This window comes from Metopolophium dirhodum, chromosome 1 (genome assembly GCF_019925205.1).
Source record: "Metopolophium dirhodum isolate CAU chromosome 1, ASM1992520v1, whole genome shotgun sequence".
NCBI lineage: Eukaryota > Metazoa > Arthropoda > Insecta > Hemiptera > Aphididae > Metopolophium > Metopolophium dirhodum.
The window spans coordinates 74450201-74476234 of record NC_083560.1 but is presented as its reverse complement, the minus strand read 5'-3'; the positions used below and the strand labels follow the sequence as shown (position 1 = coordinate 74476234).

The 26034-nt window shown below is 31.3% G+C and overlaps 1 protein-coding gene across 2 annotated transcripts in view; it reads left to right on the top strand.

The window, feature by feature from the left end:
* The window catches only part of LOC132935438 (carbonic anhydrase-related protein 10), a 283615-nt gene extending 259123 nt beyond the window's left edge, over positions 1-24492 (top strand). For both annotated transcript variants that reach the window (XM_061001986.1, XM_061001984.1), the window contains exons 9-11: positions 19075-19209; positions 21739-21787; positions 22214-24492. In XM_061001986.1, coding sequence (XP_060857969.1) covers positions 19075-19209; positions 21739-21787; positions 22214-22236 — 207 coding nt within the window. In that variant the 3' untranslated portion in view covers positions 22237-24492. The remainder of the gene's footprint in view (positions 1-19074; positions 19210-21738; positions 21788-22213) is intronic.
* The last annotated feature ends 1542 nt before the right edge of the window (positions 24493-26034 follow it).

Here is a 26034-nt window from a genome sequence, read left to right as displayed (position 1 = left end):
TAATTAAACCCGCATTCCGGATAGGTATTTAAAATTATTATACTTTTCAGTACCAAATTATCTGGAACCAGTACCGAATTTTTTTGGAACCGAACCGGAACAGTTATTTTATTTTTGGAGAACCACTACCGGAACCGATTCTGATAAATTCAAAAGGTTCCAGTCCCTATTATATTAGTATTAAAAAAATATTATTTAATCAGTTCCTAGGAATATGCGTTTTCCATATTATACTACAGTACAACTATATTATCATAAAATTAATGTTCTGTACAATTAATCATAACTACTAACTTAATAACCATTTGTGCAACTACAAATATTGTTCATTGAATATTAATTGTTAGAATTTTAAAAGCATACTTAGTGGAATAATACAAAGTTTTTATATGCAACGCTTTTATCATACTTTAAGACCATACAATTTTCGATTAGTATTGTTATAGTCTTTAAAACAATGATATGGACGACCATAAAGTGTATAGTTTTTAACCTTATAATCATTTCTAAATTAACCAACTTAACCATAATATATTGTGAGTGTGGCACAACACCGGTAAATGATTGGGTCGTCAGATGCGGACAGGACCGTCTGTAATATAGAGGCAAAAAACACAAAAAAAAAAAACAATAATATTTAAACTGTGCAATACAAACGTGTGAAGTAGAGGTGGGTCGAACTGTTTGAAGTTGGAATAATTATACCAAACTTAAGTGTTTTTAAAAAAACCAAATCTAACTTAAACAACAATTTGAGATCGAAATTCTATAATAAATCCGAAGTACAAAAAGAAAATTCGAGCACTTCAACCGTTTCAAACTTAAAATGTTTCCGATGTTAATCAAATTATGATGGAAATTACAAACCTATCTACCAACGCTCTACCGACTGAACAAGAAATTAATTATTTTCCAATAAGCCCGCTATGGCGCTATTACATATGTTTGGCACAGGGCAAGCCAAACAAAAATAATTTAAACGGGGAAACGTCAACAAAAACTGCCACCTGGGCTAGCAGTTTTTTTTTTGCATCCGCACGTCTCCGCGAATTTCTAATTTTATAAGACAGACGTCGTAAACTCAAACGGAGCCTTCCGTCGTGTGGAATGGAAATGTAAAGAAAAAAACTTGACGTACCCACGTCAGGTTTTTCAGGTAGCTCGTTTTCGGTTCGATTAAAAATGTTGACATCTCCAAGTATGCGTGGAGTTATTAAGGCGGATCACCTACCTTCGGAGAGCTCAGATTACGACGACGAAATAAGAGCACTTTGCAAGATTTGCATGATAATAATAATATTGTATTCCCACCCGGACAGCAAATGCGATCCCGCGTGGTTAAAGCGATGTTGTTTTTGTTGATACCGCGTGACAACCACTTACTATATACAATATCGATGCGTAATATACATGCGTGATGTACAACAAATTTTATCCTCAATTTCCTAAGCGGGTTACTAGTCACTACCTATTCACTACTACGACCAGTCGTACCTATTTACAATAATACAATAAAGTGCCGTATATCACTACAAAATGCATTATTTCATGGGTGCTCTAGGGCTGCAAAAATGTATTCCAATAGTAGATACACAGTTCGTGTCATGTATGAGATAATTCAAAGATGATACTTTTATTTTGCATTTTTTAACATTTCCTGATAATTTTTTTTTAAACAACTATTGTGCTAACTTTTAATTTAAATAAGGAAATTCAAAACATTTAATCAAGAAATATTTTTTTCATAATATTTGTCTTAATAGCTTTTAGGTATTGTTCATACATACTAAAAAGTCAATGCGATGTAATAATCAGACGGCAAGAACGTTAATTTCGTTTCCCATACTAAAAGGTACGATAGGCGTTATTTTTAAATTATATATTGAACTATTATATACTCGTTATTTACATTGATCAGATGTAATTACTTAAGTGGATATCGCTCTGCTGTACAGTAGTTGTCGAGCATGTCATTGTAATGTATGTTATATTATACAATTTTTATTTCCTAATGCGATGATTTATCAAATCGATTCTAGTATGTACTTACCACATATTATACAAAATGATTAGTTTATGGTTATGGACTTTACAACACTATTACCATTTTATTAGTAAATATTTCCATAAAATTTAGTGCTGAAATACCTGAACAATATATAAACGTAAATGATTTACGCCCAATTCGTACGTAGCCGCATAGGTATATAATATAATATTATTATTATTATACATATCTGTACGGTATCCTGTGGTTACCGCGGTCACGAGGGGACGTTTCCCAGTATTTTTTGTATAGGTGGTGAGAAGTGTAAAAGGTACTTGATTATGAAAATAATATTATGATAACAAATACATAATATTAAACGTACGTTTAGGTTTATGATTAACCTTCTGCAAATGGTGCATTACTAAACTACAGTTTTGTCGCATTGTATTGCTAATAATTATGAGGACGTCGCACCCTCACGTGTTGTCTTCGTCTTACACATGGACGACATAACAAATTTTCGTTCGCCAATTTCAATAGTGTACTGTTAGTTTTGATATTAGAGTGAATTGACTTATTATCAAACTTTTAGCTACCAACATTATCTGAGGTCTGTTTTTGGTGATTTACGATATTTTAATTTTTAAGTGAATTATAAGCATTTTCAAATATTAATGGTTTACCTATTTATAACTCACTATCAAAAATTAAAATAACGTAAAAAACCAACGAGAGAACACGGATAATGTTATTAATTAAAAGTTTGATAATAAATCAATTACTCTAATATCAAAACTGACCACAACCTATTGAACCTAGCGAACGAAAATTTGGTATGCCGCACGTGTGTAAGGCGGAGACAACACAGAGGGTACGACGTCCACTTGAGAAATGTAGAAAAAAATCGAAAATGGGTAAATGATATTTTATTATAACGTACGTGGATGATAAGATGGACGCGTATAAGTGTTGTGGGTCGATGGGTGAGTGTGTGAATGGGTATTCCTAGAAATTATTATTTTCCCGAATTATATTTAAACACTTCGCCACGCCACTGACCGGAACCACGCGAACGCGGTTATAGTCCGAATCGTTTTTAGCACGCCATCACACCCGAAAACTACCCCTAAGGCTTTAGCGGAAATCGTCGCACCCCGTCCGTCAGCCGTCGGGTGTCCAGTCTGCCGGTGGTAGGACGCGAATAATATTTAGTCGTTATCTATCTCGCCGTAATAAATATTATATATTTTTAATAAACAATTTTATAATAATACCTATATTATATTATGTTAATGCGACGATATTATATTAAATTATTATTATTATTATTATATCATTATTATCATGTCATTATACCTGTACCTATATATTGTACACTATCTGCGAGTGGCGCCCGCGATCGTAAAAACCCTCCGACCGGACGCGCGGTCGTGTCCAAAGCTCATTTCGCATATTTCACATAGTATAATAATATTATAATTATTATTATTATTATTATTTATACGGTCGCGGCGTGTTATTACGAAATATAATATAATATAATATGGTATACTGACGGTGTCAGCGCAGACCTTGTGTCTACATAATATTATAGGTAGATAGGTAGGTAAGTACTACGCACAAGATACAAAATGCTACAAATCATTCTTATATTATTATCTTATTATCTTTATTTTTTTATCTTCTTGTTCATAATATTATACGTTACACAGTAATAATTACTATGATCTATGTAGAGTTTCTATATATCTTCCATTATTATTATCACGATAGTAATATTATTGTGATGTACACACGCAGCTGTGCGTTTTTATTTATCGCATCCGATTGTCTGACGTTGCGAGTATTATAGTTAGGGGCGTACAGAGTGACTAACCGGGCATGCTTTTCCCTTTGATGATGAATTTATTCGAATTATGATTTTTTGCATTTTTAAGCAAGTACAAGTCTCAAAGGCAATATTCTCAAATGTTTGCATTCTATATTTTATGATTTTCCCTGATGTGATGCATTCTTCTGTGTTTCAATAAATTTAGAATCATATATGTTTTACTCAAAGTCATTAAGCGACTGATTTAAAAAAAATATATGGTATTTATAAATTGAAATTCGAACCATTCGTTTCTGAGTTATCAAACATTATGTATCCACATAATTTTGTACCTATAATGCTATAATGCGTATATACTCTGTCCAGTGAAAGAACACTCCTATTCTGCGCATTCCCACACGGATCCCTGTCACCAACACTGGTACCACTGAGTGTCACGTGGAAATGAGCAGAAAAACCTGATTTCCTTGGCATGTTCACTCGCTAGACAGGGTATACATGACAATAAGTTTAAAGATATGGAGACTGTGACCATTAGAAAATTATAGATTAATATCGATACATAAGGAATTTTTAATCCATAAATATTATCCTAGTATAATAAGTACTATATGGATTAAATATTACATATTCTGCTTTTAATATCTGTACTACTTTAAGTTATTAATTTTTTTACAGGAAAAAAAATCAATTTTTTTTTAAAAAAACAGAAGACGTATCACCACAGGATTTTTTAAATAGCTTAAACTTTTTAAGTATCTGAAAATGTGATTTTTAAATATACTGAAAATTCCTATTCAACAAATCAGAATTTGTATAAATGCATTTTTAGAGAATACAAGGGATGAGCATGCACAATGAATCACTTTGTATACTACACATCACATCAGGGACTGGAACCTTGATGATTTTATGGTTCCGGTTCCTGTTTGGTTCCCAGAAAAACTAACTAAAATTTAGATTTCGGTTTCTTTTCGGTTTTTAAAAAATAAAAATTTGTTACCTGTTTTGGTTTTAAATACTTTTGTAAAAAAATTTGTATAGTCAAAGTATCAGTTCCGGCGAGGTTCCGGTATTAAAATTAATTTAAATAATGGTTTCGATGAGGTTTCGGTTCCCAATATCCAAAGGGTTCCAGTTCCAAAACCGGTTCTTTTCGGTAAGGTTCCAGTCCCTGCATCACATCGTTCTTGTATCAACTATCAATATATTATACACAAACAAAACGGTTTCGACGAAATTCCGTCGACCATTATTGTCGATTATTCATATAAAATTATATTATATAACCGTAAAAATTAAATTAAATTTAAAAAAAAAAATAATAATAATAATTAAGAATTACCTTTGCTCAACTCAGAATACAAAAGAGGATTTTGTCCGAAGAATTTATACCTATGCACAGACCTATAGAAAAGATTGACAAAAAATAACTTCTCAAACCAGATTTATTTAATGTAGGTATAAAAGCACTGCTCGACTTATAGAACCGTAAGTGAAAAAAGGTCAAGTGATGATAATCGATCAAAAAAAGCCGGTAACAGATCGTTAAAAAAAGAAATTTCGGTAGCCTAAACTTCACTTTTTCAACATAAAAAACTCTATAAAATACCCAACAAATTGTATATAATATTATTTGATATCACACACAAATAATAATTAATCGATTGTTATAGATATTAAATATTTTATATCTATATAACTTGGAATTTATAACATATTATTTAAATATATAAATTAAAATGTATGATAATAGGTAGGTAGGTAGTTCATACATTGTACATATTACATACATATAGTTAATAATAATAATTATTATTATTATATTATTATGTTGACTTAGTTTAGACGTGCCCATACTCAATACTTTTTTTAAGACCACGCCACTGATATTACAGCACATAACCAAACCTGAAACTCCCGAAAGAATTCAATTGTAACCAGCATTATATTTTTTTTTATGCATCTGAGGGCGAGCTTGTTATGTTTTCCCCCCATAAAAAACCTTTTGGGACAATATCAATATATATATATGGATATATCAATATATCAATATACATCGATAACTGGAGTACACTTATAAGCTATCTTAATAGGTATTCTAACATTTTTCCAGAAAACTTAAGTGTTGGATAATGCAAAATATAACGATACAACATCAGTTACAGTACCTTACTACCTTCGAAAACATTTGGTGTCCTGAACAATTTCGCCAACCCTACACTACCCATTGTACCAAACCCATATTGTCTTACATGCAGAAAAATACATAAACAAGGTGATTCACCAATCATGCTCTGCCCATATTTTAATTTAATAATGAATTTATTCAAATTCTGGTTTTTGGAAATTTTAAACACATTTAAAGATTATATTTTCAAATTCTTAAGATGTTCACTGTATTACGTCTTATAAGGAATGACCTATGGTGATACAAACTCCTGTTTTTAAAATGAGAACCTCTTTTTTTTATTGTAATTTATTAAGTGGATAATTTTTTTCAATGTTGCTGTTCATAATGCAAAATTCAAATTAATAGTTTTTCAGCTACCTAGTAAAATGTTTATACTTAGGATTAAAGTCTTTAAAAATGGTTTAACAAAAATTTAAAACAGACATATTATTTGGGTTTATTGTTTATTATACTTGGAACAATTGTTTTTAGATTGAAATGTTGATAGATTAATATTAATTACTAATTTTTTCCAACCATCGAATATCTTTCAAATTTTACAAACTCACTATCATCGATCTATTATCTTTAGCATACAAAGTTAAATAACTCAAAAACTCCTCGTTTTGATATTGATACGTCAATACACACGGTTTAATTATCCGCAAAATAATTATTTACAGTTGAAAGAGTTCTCATTTGATAAACAAAGAAATGTAACTCCACATAACATTCCCTCATTAAGTTGTACCTACAAAAAAATGTCAAGAATTTAAAAATATTATAGTCCTTAAGTATATTTAAAAATCAGATTTTTTAAAAACTGCAATATTGAAGAGAAATTAGAGATGAGCGTGCCTGCATGTGTGGTGAATTACTCTGTATAATATATTGTTGATGTTGATATCGCGTTCAGTTCAGTTTCGACTAAAATAAAAACAGTTAACTTTCTTTCAGCACTCAACAATCATTATAAAAAAAAATATCTACTAGAAGAGCGACGCACTCCCGATCTCACAACTGTATTTTGAGCCCGAGATATTAAAGATAACACAGACGTATGCGCACACTGTAAGACGATTTAAATATATAAGTACATTATATACATGGAAATTGAGTGCTCAAATAATATGTTGGGGGGGGGGGGGGGGCATAGTCAAATCACACTTTTTATTGTGACTTCATAGGACTGTGACATGTTATAATATTGTGTGTTGACTAAACTTCTGGGGGGAGGGCCATACTATTCCCACTGGTGAGGCTATACAGCTAACTAATAATCCAAGTCGGCGTAAGTCACGATTTCGGTAGACGTCGACGATCGTTTGTCATGATCTCGTATATACGGCAGCCACCGTCTCCGCCGCGTAGGTGTTGATGATAGTTCTCATGTAATATATTTCGAGAAAAAAAATTATAAAACAAAAAACAAATGATCGCACCTCGGGGAAATATAACGCTCGCGTGCACATACACACACACATACACAAAGTCACGAAGTAATCGACTGAATACGTATACGTTAGGCGACAACGACAATGGGCACTTCGCCGCAGCTGAAACGGGAAAAAAAACCAACACCTCGTTCGAGATATCAAATGCAATTTTCAAGTCAGTCGGTAGACTTTCGACACGTTAGGTACTGCGTGTTACAATATTTCAGTCGCACAGTTAACCGATCCGACAAACGCCATTATTAAATATTTTGGACGGATTATATTTGGTCACTGTATGAATATTATCGAAACAACCGACGGATCGCGTTATGCCTACTGATGTAGTACACTTTTTTGCACGCATTATTTGGACCATTAAAAGTCGATCAATTGCATATATTGGGTTTGGATTAGGTACATTAGAACTAAATTATCAATAAACGTATCACCGAGTTATGTATACATTATTTAAACATGGTAGTATAATAAGGGGAAAAGTTTTTGATTGGACTAATATTATTATTAATCCATACATGTAGGTACCTAATAACTTGCTTCTTTAAGAAAAATTAATTCTTTGGTATATTATATTTAATAAAAAAAAATTACCTACTGTAATATTAGTTTGTAATATTGTAATAATTGTGTATGAACTCTTATCTTCTCGTGATTGAACAATTGAAAAAGTTTTAGTGCAACAAGAAAACACAATTTTTTTTTTTATTAGAAATTCCACTATATAACTATTATAAACATTTTTAAAAATCTATTACTAATTAAACTATTAATTATTAAAAAAAGTATTTTCACCAGGAGATGCTATAACATTAGCTGTGCTCCGTTGTAGGTCTTAATCCAGGCCTGACGATCAACATATTCTCTGTTGCCTGAGCCCCAAAAATTACATTATCAGTTTTGTAGAAAAAAAAAATTGAACAAATTTCTGTTTTCAATAATATCCTATTAAGACTTTAGTACACTTTAGAATTGACTCGGCCTCGATTTCGATTTAATATTAATTTACATTTTTGATCTGAAACTATTCTAGTATTTTTCGTGTCACGTATAATATCAAAAGAACTTTAAATTAAATACAAAAAATTGAATTCGTTCTCACATTCTTCCACGTACTTGTCGAAGCACAAGTAAAGTAAGAATCTACCCGGTAAGAATTTTTAGGGATTATTATCTTTTTGGGTTTTATTTAGATTCAGGGACAGCTTTTACAATAATATTATATGTTAACATATTATGTTCTTAGTTTCTTACCTATGTAACAATACATTTTAAAATGCACAACTTGTAAAATATTTAAATTGTTATCTGGTAAATAAAAAAAAATTGCCTATAACTTAAAACGACGATGTAATAAACTCTGTTCTAAACCTCTTTAATTTTACTTAATTGGGATCGTTGAAAATCGAAAAGTAACCTTTTATTAAGGGGGTTCAATACTACTAGATTTAGAAATAATATTTTATATTTCAACTTTCTGTAATCATATTTTTGAAATACCACAAAATAACTAAAATCATTCGAGGAAATTTCGTAATTGTAGGTTTAATCATATGAATAATAATATCAAATTAAATATCAAATGCTTTTCAAGTAATTTTTATATTTTCGGTTCTTTTATAAATGCTGTCATAAAAGATAACTTTTTAAAAACCTTCTCTCATTATATGTTCATGCAATTCGATCTAGAAATAAAAAATATAAAAACAAAACAATTCGAAAAGAAGCAAAGTGATATCTAGGCTGGAAGGTGCGTTATTATTATTGTAAATATTGAACTGAAATCCCAAGTTTCTATGTTTCTAACGATACGAATTAAGCCCAGATGAAGGGGGAATAAAAGATGTAGACCATAGCCCCTGGACCACAAAATTTTAAATATTTTTAGAGGCCTCTAAATTTTCACCACACATTTATAATATCGTAATTATTACTTATTAATTAATATTGTGCGTAAATGAAAATACCTAATAATTTCTGATCATTTTTTATTTATAACAAAACCATATAAATTCCAATGTAACATAAAATTAATATCTATAACGAAAAAGGAGAAGAAAAAATTTAAAACGGGATCATAAATTATTATATTTCTATTATATATGAAAATATGTAAATAGTTTTATCAAAACCGAGGTAGTTCAATTTCGTGAGTATTTAACTTTTCCAAATGAACCAATAATAATTGATTCTCAAAATATTAGTAGATTTACTTAATATTTGGAAATATTTTAATGAGAATTAATTTATTGACTTGTTCCCTTAATGTATACTTTACACTATTCTAAATATATTTTATTTAACTATATCAAGTACGAGCTGTTCCGCCGAGAGTGCGTATTTAAGACTTGAAACAAAACCTTCAGAACGAGCAGTACGCAAGAAAACCTAATGGACTCGTGATATTGGAGGCAGAAAATTTTTTTTTATCTATACAGTTAATAATAATTTTGGACCATAAAATATATTTACCATTAATATGATCGAAAAATTTTCTTCCGTATAACCTAGAAAACAATTTTGAAAATTGAATGCTTTTCTATGAGCTATATTATATTTTAATGTTTAATGAAAATGAAAATAAGCAATTGCAGACAACTTCTTGTTTAATTCATTATTCAAGGTCTCTACTAAATTAGGCCTCGTGGCCTCAAAAATCTTAATTTGGCTTGCCTTTAGTATTTTAAATAGCAATTTCCGCCACAGTGTTCACAACTATACATGCTCCGAAACAATTACGTTAAGACAAATTATTACAATAGCATAGGCCCCGGTGACTGTGTTACCTTTTGATTCTGAACAAATCGTTTTAATTATGTTCAGCGGTAAGAACACGAAATAGTTGAATGCGACCACCAAACAGATTTCCAAGCTCGGATTTCGAGAGCATAAATCACGGATCTATGACTATTTATTCAAATTATTTATAAATACTGTAGTGTGCATTGTAATATATTATTATTCGCAAATCGTGACTCACGTGAGTAGTGCCTGCAAGAAATAAGTCATACTTTAAAAACGCAGTTTTTAATTAATTCGGATTAGTCGTAAAATATTATAAACTATAATATTATAGATTGCTAATTTGTACATATTTTGAAAGTTAGAGCTAATTATCGAGTTTTGCTAACAAAAAAAAAAAAAACAGTTTTCGTTCACATATTATATTATATACAAACAAATAAAAGAGCAGAAAAAAACTTTAATATAAAAATATGTTTGTAATCGAAAAACTTGTTAACTTTATACATATGCCGTGGGTGTGTGTGTATTCTTCTATGCGTAGAAAATTCTGTGAACAACTATATGGAACTCAAACGATTACTATGCTTAGACCATGTTATTAAAACTCTCATATGCATTTTATTACAGTCAAATGGTTTTTAGGGACGAAAATAAAGCTCAACTAATGTATGTATACAGTGTATGCAAGCATAAATATATTACGCACAAGCTATATATTATACATGTTCAGAAAACGTCATCATTTAAGTTTTAACGATTCTACTGAAGAATTCGACTAAAATTAAAATGTCCTCGTTAAAAATGAAATACACAAATCTCTAATATCATTGTTGTAAAAAAACCCATCATTATATGTTATAAACTAAATTATTATAAGTCATTCATTGATTATGGTTAATTGCACAGTATAAAATTATATAGCTTAAATATTGCGATATGCCGATATCTATCATGCCATTTTAATGTTCTCTATATTTTTTTTTTGTGTACATGTTTTTTTTCCCGTCAAAAGTTTTAACGTTTTTAAATGGAAAATAAAAGAACGAAGTTACTGCAAGAATTGTTATGACAGTGTGGTAAATATAACTCATACTTGTACAACTTCCGTCCATTCGTTATCATTTCGTTTGGCCATCGAGATAAATCAAAAGCGAAATTTAAATTAATTAGGCTTTATAGTATTCGCCGGTAAAAATTCCAAGTCTCGAGAAGTAGGTAATAGGTATACCTAAATCATTTTTTGTAATGAAATAGAACATTAAGGTACCCACTACGTTTATTAAATTACACTATTTTTAAGTAAATGTATTTACAAAACAATTTCGCCACAGCTATCTGGAAGTTGGATAAAAATATAAAATACGATTATCTTTATTATCCCGATTAAATATTATTTATTAGTAAATTACAAAAAAAAAAATCCTGTTCACTCGGTACACGATTCTAATTGGACCGGCGATTAGACCAGTGTTTTATATTCTAAGCGGAGCGATCAATGTATTGGTTTTTTTTTTTTTATTAACATTTCAAAACGAGTTAAATAAATATAAATGTTGGGTACAAATTTATTTTTGGGTGGTACAAAAAAGTTCAAAAAAGTACAAAATTATGACTCGTATTTTTGTTTGTTTCTATCGTTTCGGGTTCCAAGTTACTGTAGATATACAATTATTACTATCACACATATTCATTTAATATATGTATTATTAAGCACCTCGTCGTGCTATAACTTCCAAATGGCAAATTACATATTATGATGCGAATTCCAAATAATAATATAATATGTTCTAAGATATTAATTATTTAAAACATCATATCACGCGTTTATCGTTACTAATATAACGATACGAATCAGGGACTGTAACCGAACCTAAAATAACCGGTACTGGAACCGGAACCTTTAAAATATTAAGAACCGGGATTTTTAAATTAAATACGTTCTTTTAGGTTCAAAAATAAAATAATTTTATTTATCATAATTTAATGGTATTACCGTTTTGTGTATCAACTATGTATGATCATATGAGTTTTCTAATATATTTTTACTATTAATTAAACCCGCATTCCGGATAGGTATTTAAAATTATTCTACTTTTCGGTACCTAAATTATCTGTAACCGGTACCGAACATTTTTTTGGAACCGATACCTTTATTTTTTTTATCAAAAAACCAGAACAGAACCGGAACAGTTATTTTATTTTTCGATAGCCAGTACCGAAAGCGATACCGATAAATTCAAAAGGTTCCAGTCCCTGATACGGATATAATATTATTATCTGCTATAAGTTCGAATCGCAGTCATGATGGCGTCGTCGTGTCTCTTTAATTCCAAAAATATTTAAATATACTATTTCACGTAACGATTATATTATAATATTAGGATAAGCGAAACGCTATATTATTGGCATTAAAGACATTAAAACATATTTTTCGACCATAAACGTACGATTATTATGCATGAATAGATAACACGAAACACGCGAGTTAAATATTATAATTCGCCCTCCCGTCCTCTTATTAAAATTTCAACATATTCAACATTATCGCGTGGTATTTGTAAACTCCGCTATTGAAGTCGTCCGAGGAACGTTGTTGTATTATTTTAACGATTCGTAAGCGAACAATTGGGTTTAATTAATTTTAAGTTTGTGGCACAGTACGACATGCTCATATAGCCTATGAGCATAGTAATAGCGCATAATATACGTACGCAGCTGTGTGAAATCATAACGTTTTTGCTTGTCATTATAGTCTTTATAGTAGTCATTATCAGGATGACCATAGTCGTCCAGAACAACATTGTATAATCAAATTTTCTCAATAATAAGTGAATATTTTTTAAGGACGAATCTGTAATTTGGAAGTATAGTCGTGTTTATTTATACACACATTTATACATATTTAGTGAATAACTTCTCCAAAACGTGGCCGTTTTGTAAATTCCCAGTTCGCGCAAAAATTTAGAGTTTCATTTCTAATTATTTGTGAATATACAAATCCAACATTTAATAGCTCCCTCCCTAAATTATCACAAGAAAAGTAGTTAGACGATTATTTCGAACTTTAATTGTAACGAGATGTTTTGAATAATTACTAAGTCTAAGCACAGATTTGAAATTTGTTAGTCGCCCGTCTCTTATACTAACCACTAAATAAAAGGTTAGGTGCAGTGCTTCGTATTAAATTGTTGTTTGCAAATAGGTAGTTAAAAATTGTACTCGAAATGTTGGCAATGTCAACGTTTGAAAATCTCAATGTTTCACGGCTAATTTAATTATTAGTTATTATTGAGAGTGACTTAAACATTTTTGATTTGCACTCCTATTACAACTATTAAATTGTGCCCAGAATTTTGGCATGTCCTAGGGAATTAGACTAGTATTGTCCAATTAACTTGTCATGTGGGACTACTGGATGTTACCCAAATTCCAATCTCCTATAGTGAATTGTTTGTCACCAAAATACTTATAGTACACAAACTTGTATTGATTGTACAGAGTTATCATTCTTATCATACCCGTACATTTTTATTTTTGTATTTATTTATACAGTTAAAACAATAATACAATGTAATAGGGTACAATAGGAATACAATTAATGCACCGTATAGTGCAGTATTAAACATTTTAAATCTTTAAATTAAGCACAATTCTTTTTTAAAAATCCGAGTGTTTACCCTTAAGGCCTTGACATAAATTTATTTTATATGTGCATTGAAACAAAGGTAATTTGAAAAGATATTTCCTAAATCACGAACTTGATCCATCTGCATAATTATATCATTGCATATTTTAAACATTATTGATTGATGAAAATGATGTAACCTTAGTCCCTGCTGTGTTTGGTATGGTGAACATCACAAAATTAAGTGAGTGAAAATGCTCACAAGACTGAAAATATGTGACTTGTACGAGGTTGACTTCTAGCCAATTATAAAAGATGATTAAAAATATGATATAATGTATTTGCACACATGACATTGTAAAAAAACAAGAAAAATCTTACTAATAAGTAATAATAATCAATGGTCCAAAATAGATCATTAATTGTCTTCAAACTTTCAACAAATTGCCCAAAGTGCCGTCAATTTTGATATAAATCAATTAAATTTCCCATCTCTAAATCAAAACAACTCTACTCATTCATAAAATTCAAATTTATCAACTCATTCAAACTCATCCAAATTCATTATTTTCTAAATTATTACCACTGCCATTGGTAAATGAATTCTGAAAATGTACTTATACTCAGCTGAAAAAATTAACCACTCATCATCCTATCTTGGAGCTCACTCAAACCCTCTCATTTTAAGAATATCATAATAAAACATAACTGGACAACACGTACAGATGATGACAAAACCAAAATTAATATTAAAACCTATTTGTTCTTATAATTTTTAAATTAAATTAAATGTTTACTGTCTCAATTGTGAGGCTTCCGCCTCAATTGTTTTTAAATTCAATTCAATGTATATATTACAAAATTGACTTAGCATTCAATTAACTATAGATTTTACATTTTTAAACTTCATGGACATTAAAATATACACCCATTATATTATAATGGCAGTCGTACAAAAAGTATTAAAACCGATTGATAAAACTGTATGTGAAAAATGTTAGCTGATACTATCTGTCCGTCGTGTAATTTATAGTTTGAAGCGAAAATGGCTACAACAAAAAATTTGAATATTATTATTATTATTACGTATGTTTGATACGATGTGACCATCATGCAATATAATATCGAGGGCGCGGTTCGTGTGTGACATACCTAGCTGGTAGGTATAATATAAAAACATATTTACCGTACGCATAAAACTTGAGAGAATTCATAAACAACCCAAAATACGTATTACTCGGGTTCAACCACTCGGGTGTTGTTAGACGCTCTATTTATACAAAATATAAACATATACGCAGCAGAGTTAAAAACAAAAACACTGTACACACTATTATGAGTAAAAATTATTTTACGAGCAACAATTATATAACATTTTGAGACATTTTATATTATTAACATTATGAGTTATAACCGTCGTTATGTTATGCGTTGGATATCAAGTCATCGTATCAATAACATTATTATGTAAAAATATACAACGTGCGTCATCACCATGTTTATTCAGTAATGTTTGATATAACTACAGTGTTTGGTTGTCGAAAATAATTTATTAAAGTTTCGATTGAAAAACCTGAGGGGCCCAGAAATTGTCTATACCTATTATCACCTTACGATCGAAATCAGTACCTACTTATTTTAGTTTTTAGTCTCTTTTTGCTCATTCCAACTGAATAATGATCATTAAATTACCTATGCATATTAAGTAAACAGAACATTTTTATACACGAATAAAAATAATTAAAAGTATAGTTTTTCTTCACAATACAGCTTGATAGATTTGTATACGTTTTATATTTTGACTTTTAACTGTATTTTTAACGCATTCTATACGGCAGTTTCCAATATATTTTTAATGTATTATCCTGGATTTTAAATGTGTTCTGTTGGGATTTTTACTGTATTAAACTAACAGCCCTGTATATTAGTATATTAAAATACGCGTCTAACCACCCCAGACCCATCCACCAACCCAGCGATTTTGGTTGTTTGGTTGAGGCGCAGGCCACAAAAAAACCGCCACGTCACTGACTGTTGCCATCTTTAGGTAGGAAAGTGATGAAGGTGATACTACAATTATAAGCACCAGTGCACGACACAGACCAATACTATCACAAATGTACAAAAGTTAGCTACGATCTATAAAATAATAAATGTTTACGGGAAGCACAAAGTTTCGCCGAACAAGGATTAAAATTAAAAACAAGTACTCATATAATATTAAACTATGAAATATAAATTGAAATAACATTATTAATTTCCATTTTGTATGGAAAATAATATTAACGTTAATTACCTCCAATAAATAACGATAATTTTTGGTTTTCTAATTGATTTTTTATAATATATATCTATATGCACTGGTAAATAACGTTATTTTCATGTAAAAAATCTTTTACCGTAACATATATATAGGTACATAAAGTACATACTGCCCAGGTACACACTAACCTATTCGCGGTATATGATCATCTTATAACTATCAAACATAGATATTTTGAAATATAAACACATCAATTTCAGAAATATAATTGAAAAGTTTCTTCGTAATGTTTGATTGTATAGATAAACTTTCGTAGGAAAATCGGTTAATATATAGAGATGAAGGTCGTTTATCAGACATTTCAAACGGACTAAACGGACCATGTTTTGATACCACTCGAGGGACTCACTCAATCAATTTGAACTTGCTTTTTGTTATACGTAATAAATCATTCGACTCGGAACGCCTAAACTTATTACCTACCTCGAGGGTATGTATGTATTATTTGCAATATGATTTCATGTTGTATAGGTTTTACATTTGATGTATAATAATAAGTTCGACATGGCGTGCCGTCGGTGGTACCTAAATACGTTTTTCAGTCCTTCTTCGGTTGAATTGCTATAATATCTGCAGCTATAGTCACGTGCCGTGGACGAGAAACAAAAGACGACAAACACAGGTCATGAGATAACGTCATGGGGTAAACGACTACCGAATGATTTATACATGTATTATTATAACCTATTTTATATCACACGAATGGTGACTACAATAAGCAAGGCTGGGCGTGTGGACAAATTTAAATGGCTGTAACCATTTTGAATCACTGACCATTTTCTTCAAAAAATAAATAAATAAATCTTTACCATTTTCCTTCATTTTCCAATTTTCCCCAATAAGGAATTTTTTTTTAGTAAAAATGGACTCACTCATTTAAATAAATACATAAAAACAACAATATGTGTCATATATATTGTAAAAATAATAAATAACAATATAAGAGACAAAAATATACTGTCAGAAAAAGAGGCCAACCAATGATAGAGTCCCACCAGAAATTATTAATTAATTATGTTAATTTTGAATTGGTTAATTATTTAAGAGATCACCGCACTAACGTTCAACGTACCTAGCTTTAAACTTTGAGCTGGGTTGTCTGCTGATAGTTTTCTTGTTGATAGATTTAAAACTATTGTGTTTGGATGAGATTGTAATAGTTTTACATTGGCATTTATATAAATACAATTTGACAGTCTAGTGTTTACAATACATAGAACATTATTATTTATGATAATTTTTTTTTATAAAAACAATGGCAATAAAATATTTGTACAAGATAAAATGTATCTTAAGCCTATGCCTATAGGGTTTATTTAGGAGAAACTAATTTATAATTTTAACGTGAAAAATGACAATAGTATGATTTTCAAGTGATTAGACACTGCATATCATAGAAAAAACTTTAACTCGTTGTGTTATAGAAGAAACTTTATGAAAAAAATTAACTCGTTATGTAATTTGGTTAAAAGTGACTTAACTTTCATTTCTTAACTCGTTAATTCTCAGCCATACTGATAAGTAGGTAATGTGTATTTAGTAAATGGCCAGCAGCATATATCAAGAAGCATATATGTACGTTATGATAATAGCATTAATAACGAGTTTCATGATAAATGAAAGGTTAGGCTTGCAAAAAATAAACAGACGAAGACTACACGCAGTACAAAATACTTGAGAGGACGTTTAATCCGCATATTATGTAGTTGTTTCCGTCTTATAAATGCACAATACATCAAATTTGTATTCAGTGGACCCCTGTGAACATGGCAACGCAACATTAGCAGACATCGGTCCAATCAATCTGACAAATTTGTTGGTGGATTGTTGGACATTGTTGGACAACTTACAACATTTGTTGGATATTACTTTCACTGGGGGGGCCATTTCCAATTTTGCGCTGCCAAGTTCACGCCAGCAGCGCAACTGTTTGTTGAGAAATGTTTTTTGTGTTAGACTTGTATCGTCTCAATTTTTTGGACACTGTTGGAAAACTTTCTGAATTTATTGGACATTATTTTCACCAATTCCCAATTTTTCACTGCCAAGTTCACGCCAGCAGCGCAACTGTTTGTTGGGACATGTTTTTTGGGCTACACAGCTTCGTCCCTATTTGGTGGATACTGTTGGCCAACTTTCAGAAACAAAAAACATGTCCCAACAAATAGTTGCACTAATGGCGTGAACTTGGCAGTGCAACTAGAAATTTTTATTCCGGTGACAATAATGTCCAACAAATTCTGAAAGTTGTCCAACAATGTCCAACAATCCACCAACAAATGTGTTGGATTGATTGGATCGATGTCTTCTAAGTTCTAATGTTGCGCAGCCAAGTTCACAGGGGTGTTCGGTGGTTCTAATTTAGTGTAGTAACCTTTAATAATAGAGTATATTATTTGAATTAACGGTAAAAACATAAACTGTGTTTTGTTTTTTCTTTTGCACAATATTATAATTTTTTAACAAGTTCGAAAATTTATGTAGAATAATTGTAATATTTCACTTAGGTACTTATCGTAACATGCTGGAAAATTAAAATATCGTAAAAATCCAGGTGTAACCGAAGTTAACACGCAGTTTCTTTCAAGTCTAATTCACTCTATGATTAAATGTTATTAAACAAAACTTCAGAAACAACTGAACACACATTGGCTACGTCGTACGTTTGGAGGACAGATATAGCATCACCAGCTGGTGTGGGTGTCCTCTTAAAACCAAAATAATACGAATAATCGTAATAATATTCAAGAGCGCCGAATAGAGGACTGCGGGGTTGTGTTATGCGCACACCCACACACATACACACACACACCCACACACACACACACACGAGCAATAATAACGTGGCCCCGGGGCCGTGTGCGGAAAACCAATCGCGAACGAAATGTATTTTTTATTATTATTATTAAATTGCGTGCAATGCACATATGTTTCAGTTGTACAGTCTGCGGGGCCTGATGCAGGGCAGCAAGAAGAACCAAGGTATGGCGCCGTTGGGCAACAATTTCCGACCACCTCAACCGCTGCACAATCGGCTGGTGCGCACCAATATCGATTTCAACCTGAGAAAGGTAATATAATTTATACAACTTGAGCGATATATTAATAGTATTCTGATGATGTACCCACACACACGCGTGCACGTACACGGGGGACGGGTATTGGGTATAATCTATTTGGTCTGTGTGTGCGGGAGGGGGCGGGGTTTATAATTCTTAATCGATATAAATTACAAACTTTTAGAGTCGATAAGAAATCACGGTATTATAGCTGACGGTTGGGTGGGTGGGAGGTTGAACGCGTTCCACGTGTTTGGGTTATTCAAATTTCAAAGGCGCGCACACAATTTTAGTCAGCTTCCTGTAACGCCCCCCCCTGCGTACCTGTGTATTATAATATAGCACATTCCGTAACGATATAATAAACATCACATTATTTAATTATTACTATTATTATACATTACACTCTGGCCGAGGTTTTCTGCGTAACTTCCTGGCAAACACTTGCCCATCTACGGGGTTTACGTCAAACAATTATTAGTTTGTACATTACGTATAATCCTAATCATTTGTATTTCTTTTCCCCGCGTAACTGCTGCAGCTCAGACCTAGATGTTTTAGATACGACCTATATAAAAGTCTTTCTCGTCGCGACCACTATAATACGACACCGGCAACCGGCGGCCCAATAATGATATACCTGTATAATAATTCAGTGTTTCACAATATTTTTACTGTGGCCACCCTCTTTTTGAATTTCAAATTTTTAGCTACCCCTACATATATTTTTTTTATATACCTACTCGCATAGACTATTATTAGTAATCAATATTACAAGTACTGTACGTAAGAAACATAAAATAAATGGGCATAGGTAATATTATAATTATTTTAATTTGAAAAAAAATGTTTATTTCTTACTGTTATTATAATATTATCATAATATACCTAACCAAATATTTAATTTTAATCTAATTATTTAATTTGTAAGTGAAGGTTCTTAATGGCTTGGAATTTGCTGTTGATCTGAAATTGTTTCATAAATTCTTGATTTAATAGATTTTATTATACTAATTCCAGTGGCGCACCCAGGGGATAAACCCCGGGTCCAGACACCCGAGCCCCCTTTGGCTAATGTCATAGTTTTTTTCAATATTCCCTATATGTCATCAGAACTTATATATATCTTATATATTAAATAATTCTGTTTATTAAGCAATAAAAAGCATGTATACAATCAGAAAAACAACAGAAAAAAAGTAGTTAAATATGTGCTTTTGGATCCCCCTCTTGATTAAATTCTAGATGCGCCGCTAACTAATTCTCATAGTTGTTATCACAGATAATTGATAACAATTTTGACATACTCAACTAAATATAGCGGATTTTCAGGTTTTTACACAATATATTTATTGACTATGTATCTCAAAGGGAGTGAAAATGAAAAATGTTACTACTTAAAGGGGCAGACTAGCTAGGGTAGACGGTAGTGAGTGTGAGATCACCGTCTGGGACGGTGAAACTTTGGGCTACTTGAATATATTTCGGTCGATTTAATAAAAGTATTTTTTAGTGTTTTTAAGAACAACTGAAGGTATTCTGTAACTAAGCAATAAAAATATAAATAAAAAAATACCAAAAAAACTATTTTTGGATTTTATTATTTGCCCAACATTTGGGCGGAGTTTTCTGTTTCCCTGGATCTCATTTGTATTCCCAGTCTTTCCTGACTACTTGGGGTTCTCCATTACAGAATTCGTTAAAAACAATCTATTTTGCATATTCAAACGTATTTTAGAGAAGAAAGAACATTCATTAGCCTATTTATCTCATATTATTGTTCATAAAAAATCATATTTGTTCATTTCTCGAGTTGTAACTACTTCGTCACAAGAAAATTTAAACTATTTATACATAATATATTTCTTATTATAACTCGTGTACAGAATTTCAAATTTTCTGAAATAAAAAAAAAACTCTTACTTTCGGTATATTTTACCAATTTGAGGATTATTAAGAGAATATTTTAGGGTATTTTTAAAGTACATTAGAATCATATTCTAAACTTTTGAGAGCCTAACTATACGCTATCTATTGTTATGACTTAATCGCTTCACTGCCGTGTTATTAGATAGATATGTTATTAAACTGTAAAACCTTCGCTAATGAACACTTTGAAATAGCGGACACGGTTTTTCGGGAAAAAATTGCAAACTTAATCCTTTGAAGAATATAGCGCACAAAATGTCAACTATACCAAGAGTGTCCGGTATTTGGAGGTTTCACCGTCACACTGATTTTACAGGTCATCGACCTTCCCCCCCTCCCATAACACAGAGGACCGTATTTTGAAACCTTAAATTTGTTTTAACCGTCAAAGTCGTAAGACATAATATTATTATATTTTCCAACTAACCCTCTACCCGAGTATTATAATTTAATAAAAATGTGACCGCGCGTCGTCACCGACCGAATAAATACAAAAAACTGTTTCGTTTGCCGCTCGCTACAACGACGACGACGACGTTAATGGACTGCGCTCTTGTTTTTTTTTTTTTTTTTTACTCATTTATTACCTTTTTTTTTTTTTTTGAATTACAGGACGATGAGAAATACTGCCCGAGCATGCACAAAGACGTATACTACAAGGGTAAGTGCGTAGTATTAATTGCCGGTTATCCGTTTGTCACGATTTATTTATTCGTTTAACGGACGAGCGGGCGGACGAGTAGCGCACCGCAGTCCTTTTTATTATAATATTATACGTTTTATACTCGCGTACAACTGCTACCAGTTACCACTATTATAATACCCGTCTACAACTGCAATTATAATAATATGTATACGTATATAATAATAATATTGTAGTATTACCTACACAACGCGCATTACCGACGCCGCCCGCATGCACTTCCGACGACCATCCGGCCGGCGATATTCGCGCTGTTAGAGAAGGTCACGTGTACGTAATAATTTATCGAACCCTCCTCTATTTTTGTCCGCCGCGAACACATTTTGGACTCGCACATCCACTGCTCGATATTTTTATATTATACCCAGTTTTGTTTTGTTTCAGCCAACGACTGGAAACCACACTAATAACGTACCAACCTACGTACAAACAACAATCGGCGGTGGCGGCCGCCGTCGTCGTCGTCACTCCGTCTAAACAACAGCAAATGCACCGTCGTCGAGCGAACCGGACGATGACGGTGACGACGACGACATTCCAGTATACATCATGTTATGATATTATTATTATTATAATATTAATATTGTGTAAAATAAATTATTTAATTAAGTATAAAAATAACTGAGAAAAAAAATGTCAAACCAAAAAACTACAAAAAAAATAACCGACTCTAAGAGTCCCAGAGGTCTCTCTTTTTTCTCTCCTTCTCTCTCTACCACTATCACTCTATTTCCTCTATTTCTATTTTCTATTAATCTCTATCTCTCTCTCTCTCTCTCTCTCTCTCTCTCTCTCTTCTCTTATTTCAATATTTTTCTTTATATCTCTATCTCTCTCTCCGGCTGTCCAAATTGATTAATTTTAGGCTCGATCTCGCGCGTCTCATTCCGGTAGGCACACCCCCGCGCACGGTGTAATAATAATAACGTTATCCATTCTGTCTTCAGTCCGTTTAGACGACAGTCGTAATAGTAACTAATAATAATCATATACATGAAATGTATGTCGTCTTATATATTGTATAAATGAAAAAACTCCACGCCCCTTTGCTCGAAAATCGGTACTACCTATACCTACGAATATTCGTCCTTATTCTTTCAGATCCTGAGAGAGGACGAGACGAGGACCTAAGGGTCGGTTTTTTTTTTGTGTTTTTCCTACGATTTTTTTTCTTCAGGGATAATAGTTTTATTAATAATATATATAATATTTATACATGTCTTCGGCTCGATATCGGGAGGTTCTCGGAAACAGAATCTTTCGCAATACGTGCGTTCCAATAGTATAACAGTAATATTACTACTGTTATAAGGGAGTAAAACCAACGCACGCGAAAACCCTCGAACGAAACAATAATATACGTGTAGTGCAGCCAATAAAATATATATAGTTGTACCTATACTCCTCACCTAACCACTAACCCGCCTACCCACCGACCTTGCCTACCTGCCTGCTCTACGAATGCCGCCGACGACGACGACTTACGTACAAAAATTGCTCTTGGTTTTTCCGGGCGTTTTATAGATTTTGCATTAGGGCACGTTGTGTTTATGGCGCATGGAAATATGTTTTCCCGTATCGTAATATCGTACCGAAATGTGTACTCGTCATTACACGGGAATATAATATGGTCGCTCGAATCGTATTCCCTTACACTAATCTCAGACGTCGGCACATAATAATAATAATAATACGCAAATTGCACGTCGCGTTTACGTTTTTTAAATAATTTTTTTTTATTATTATTATTAGCGAACGGCGACGCACAATATTTCGTATTTAACGCGGGTGGTTACAGCGTGTCGGGCGTGAATTGAACGATTTAATTTTTTTTTCCTTCTTATTTATCATAATCTATAATAATAATAATAATATTATTATATCGGTAGACGGGTTTATTTTTTCATAAAATAAATTATATCGAACGCTTGTTTTTTGAAAAATCACGTTAATCTTAATAAATTCCACGTGACCTAAAACTTAACATGACATTATTATTGTTTTAATAAAATTATAATATAATATTATTATATCATTACAATATCGTATAAGTTTAATAGGTATTTAGGTGATATTAATAATAATAACCTCACGCAGTATAACGGTACGTGTTCATTATAATAACACTATGTTTATAATAGCTGTTGTTCTCGATGTAGGTGCCTAACTTCATTGGATAGAAACAATAAAATAAATTACTAAGACGACATTCCGGTTGAAATCGTGAGTCTATACTACAGACTTGGACTTCTATAATATTATACTAATTTACGGAGTTTTACGAGATTTTAGAGCCTGTTGATATCGAGCTGATTTTGCACTGCGTTTAAAAAAAACATAATCATCTCGTACATATACGCGAATACATTACACATATCTCCATGATTGTAATAATTTATATATTCATATTATGTAAACAGTTATTTCAGAGCACTCTTAATTTTGACTGAAATTCAATTTAAACGTACTATTATTTTGCTAGCGACTTGATTTTATTGTAATATTATTGTAATAATACATAAATTCATACATATACATTATACATTATTATACATTATGCATATTATTATTATATGGATGTCTGTAGTGTGTCAAGTTTCCTACAATACATTGTTATCATTATTAGTGTATTAATAAACCTTTGACTAAGTGTTTTTGATTTTTTTGGTTTGTTTTCTATTTATTAACCTATTAAATATTTATAACACAATGACATTTCGTGTTCACCTATTATAAAAATTACTATACAAATGATAAATATATTATTATAAAAATGGTGTACTATGACGTACAGGTCACAGGAAAAAATTTAAAACGCAACTCACGCAGCGGATGGATGACACATGGACGTAATATTTTAATGTCTTTATTGTGAATATTATATTATGATTAGTAATAAAACATAATAATATTCACTATAAAAAGAATATTTTAATTTGTTAAATGTATGTAGCAAATATAATATTGGTGGTGGGTACGCAAATAAACATGAATCCACAATATATTTTTAGTATCGCATAAGTAAAAATTAATTTTCTCTATTTAAATAATATCCAATAGTTGAATAATCCATAATATTTAATGGAAACACAGGTTTATAATTAAAGCAATTTACGTTACGATGCCAAATATATGTCAAATCGATAGCTGACTATGATAATTGTATTATTAAAACATATTTCATCAACCAGTATATTTTAATTATTATTACGTATTAATACGTATGTTTATTGCGTATTAGTTGGTGATACAAATGTTATCATAATTAGCTAAACCCGACCAAAATAATATATTTAAAATATCATTTCTGTTGTATATTTTAAGCTTCCGGTGTACCTACAATTTATTATTACTTACTCGTTAGTAATGTTATTGCAACGAAAATTCGCAAACGGAGTTTGTGGTTAAATAAATGGAAATAGTAGGTATAATGCTTAAAGCTCAAACACAATTTTGAACTGATATAGCGTCGTATGACGTGTGCTCGATTGTCTTAGACAAAAATTGTTCAAAACGTGTTTTTTGGAATGTAATTTTGTATGGTAAAATATTATGTTTGAAAAATACGACGAGGTAAAAAATACACATTGAACAAATAGAAAAAATACGCGTTCAGTAAATAAGTCTTGGGTGCGTGACAGATAAAATATTCGCGCGGAGAGCGAAAAATCCGGTGTGAATGAATGGGGAACATTTGACATAAAAATGTAAAGGTGTCGAGCGGAAGAAAAAAACGAAAGATTCTAGTTTATCTGTGATAACAAATCATAACGAGAAGGCTGGTATAAAACAAGATTTCAACTACTTGGGATTTCTTTAAGTTCTACCTGAGAATTACGCAAACATAAATCATTGCGGAAACAGATTTTTTTCCGCCGTCATTTCTCAAACGCAGAATAGGATCATTCAATTTATACGTATATAGCTTTAAACAACTTACTTGTGTTTGTTTATAGGACATTTTTTTTACTTTTTTTTTTATTTCTCGACATTCTGAGACAAAAACCTAGATAGTATAGGTTACCCATGTTGAAAATAAAACGTTGTAGAAGGTATTATCATAAAATGAGTATTTAAAACACAATAGAAACGCAAATAATATTTGGATCAAACCTGTTGACAGATTATTGTGTTGTACAATATTAATAACAGGGCTTGAAATTAATTTAAAAATCAATATTAATATTAAAACCATAAATGTTTAT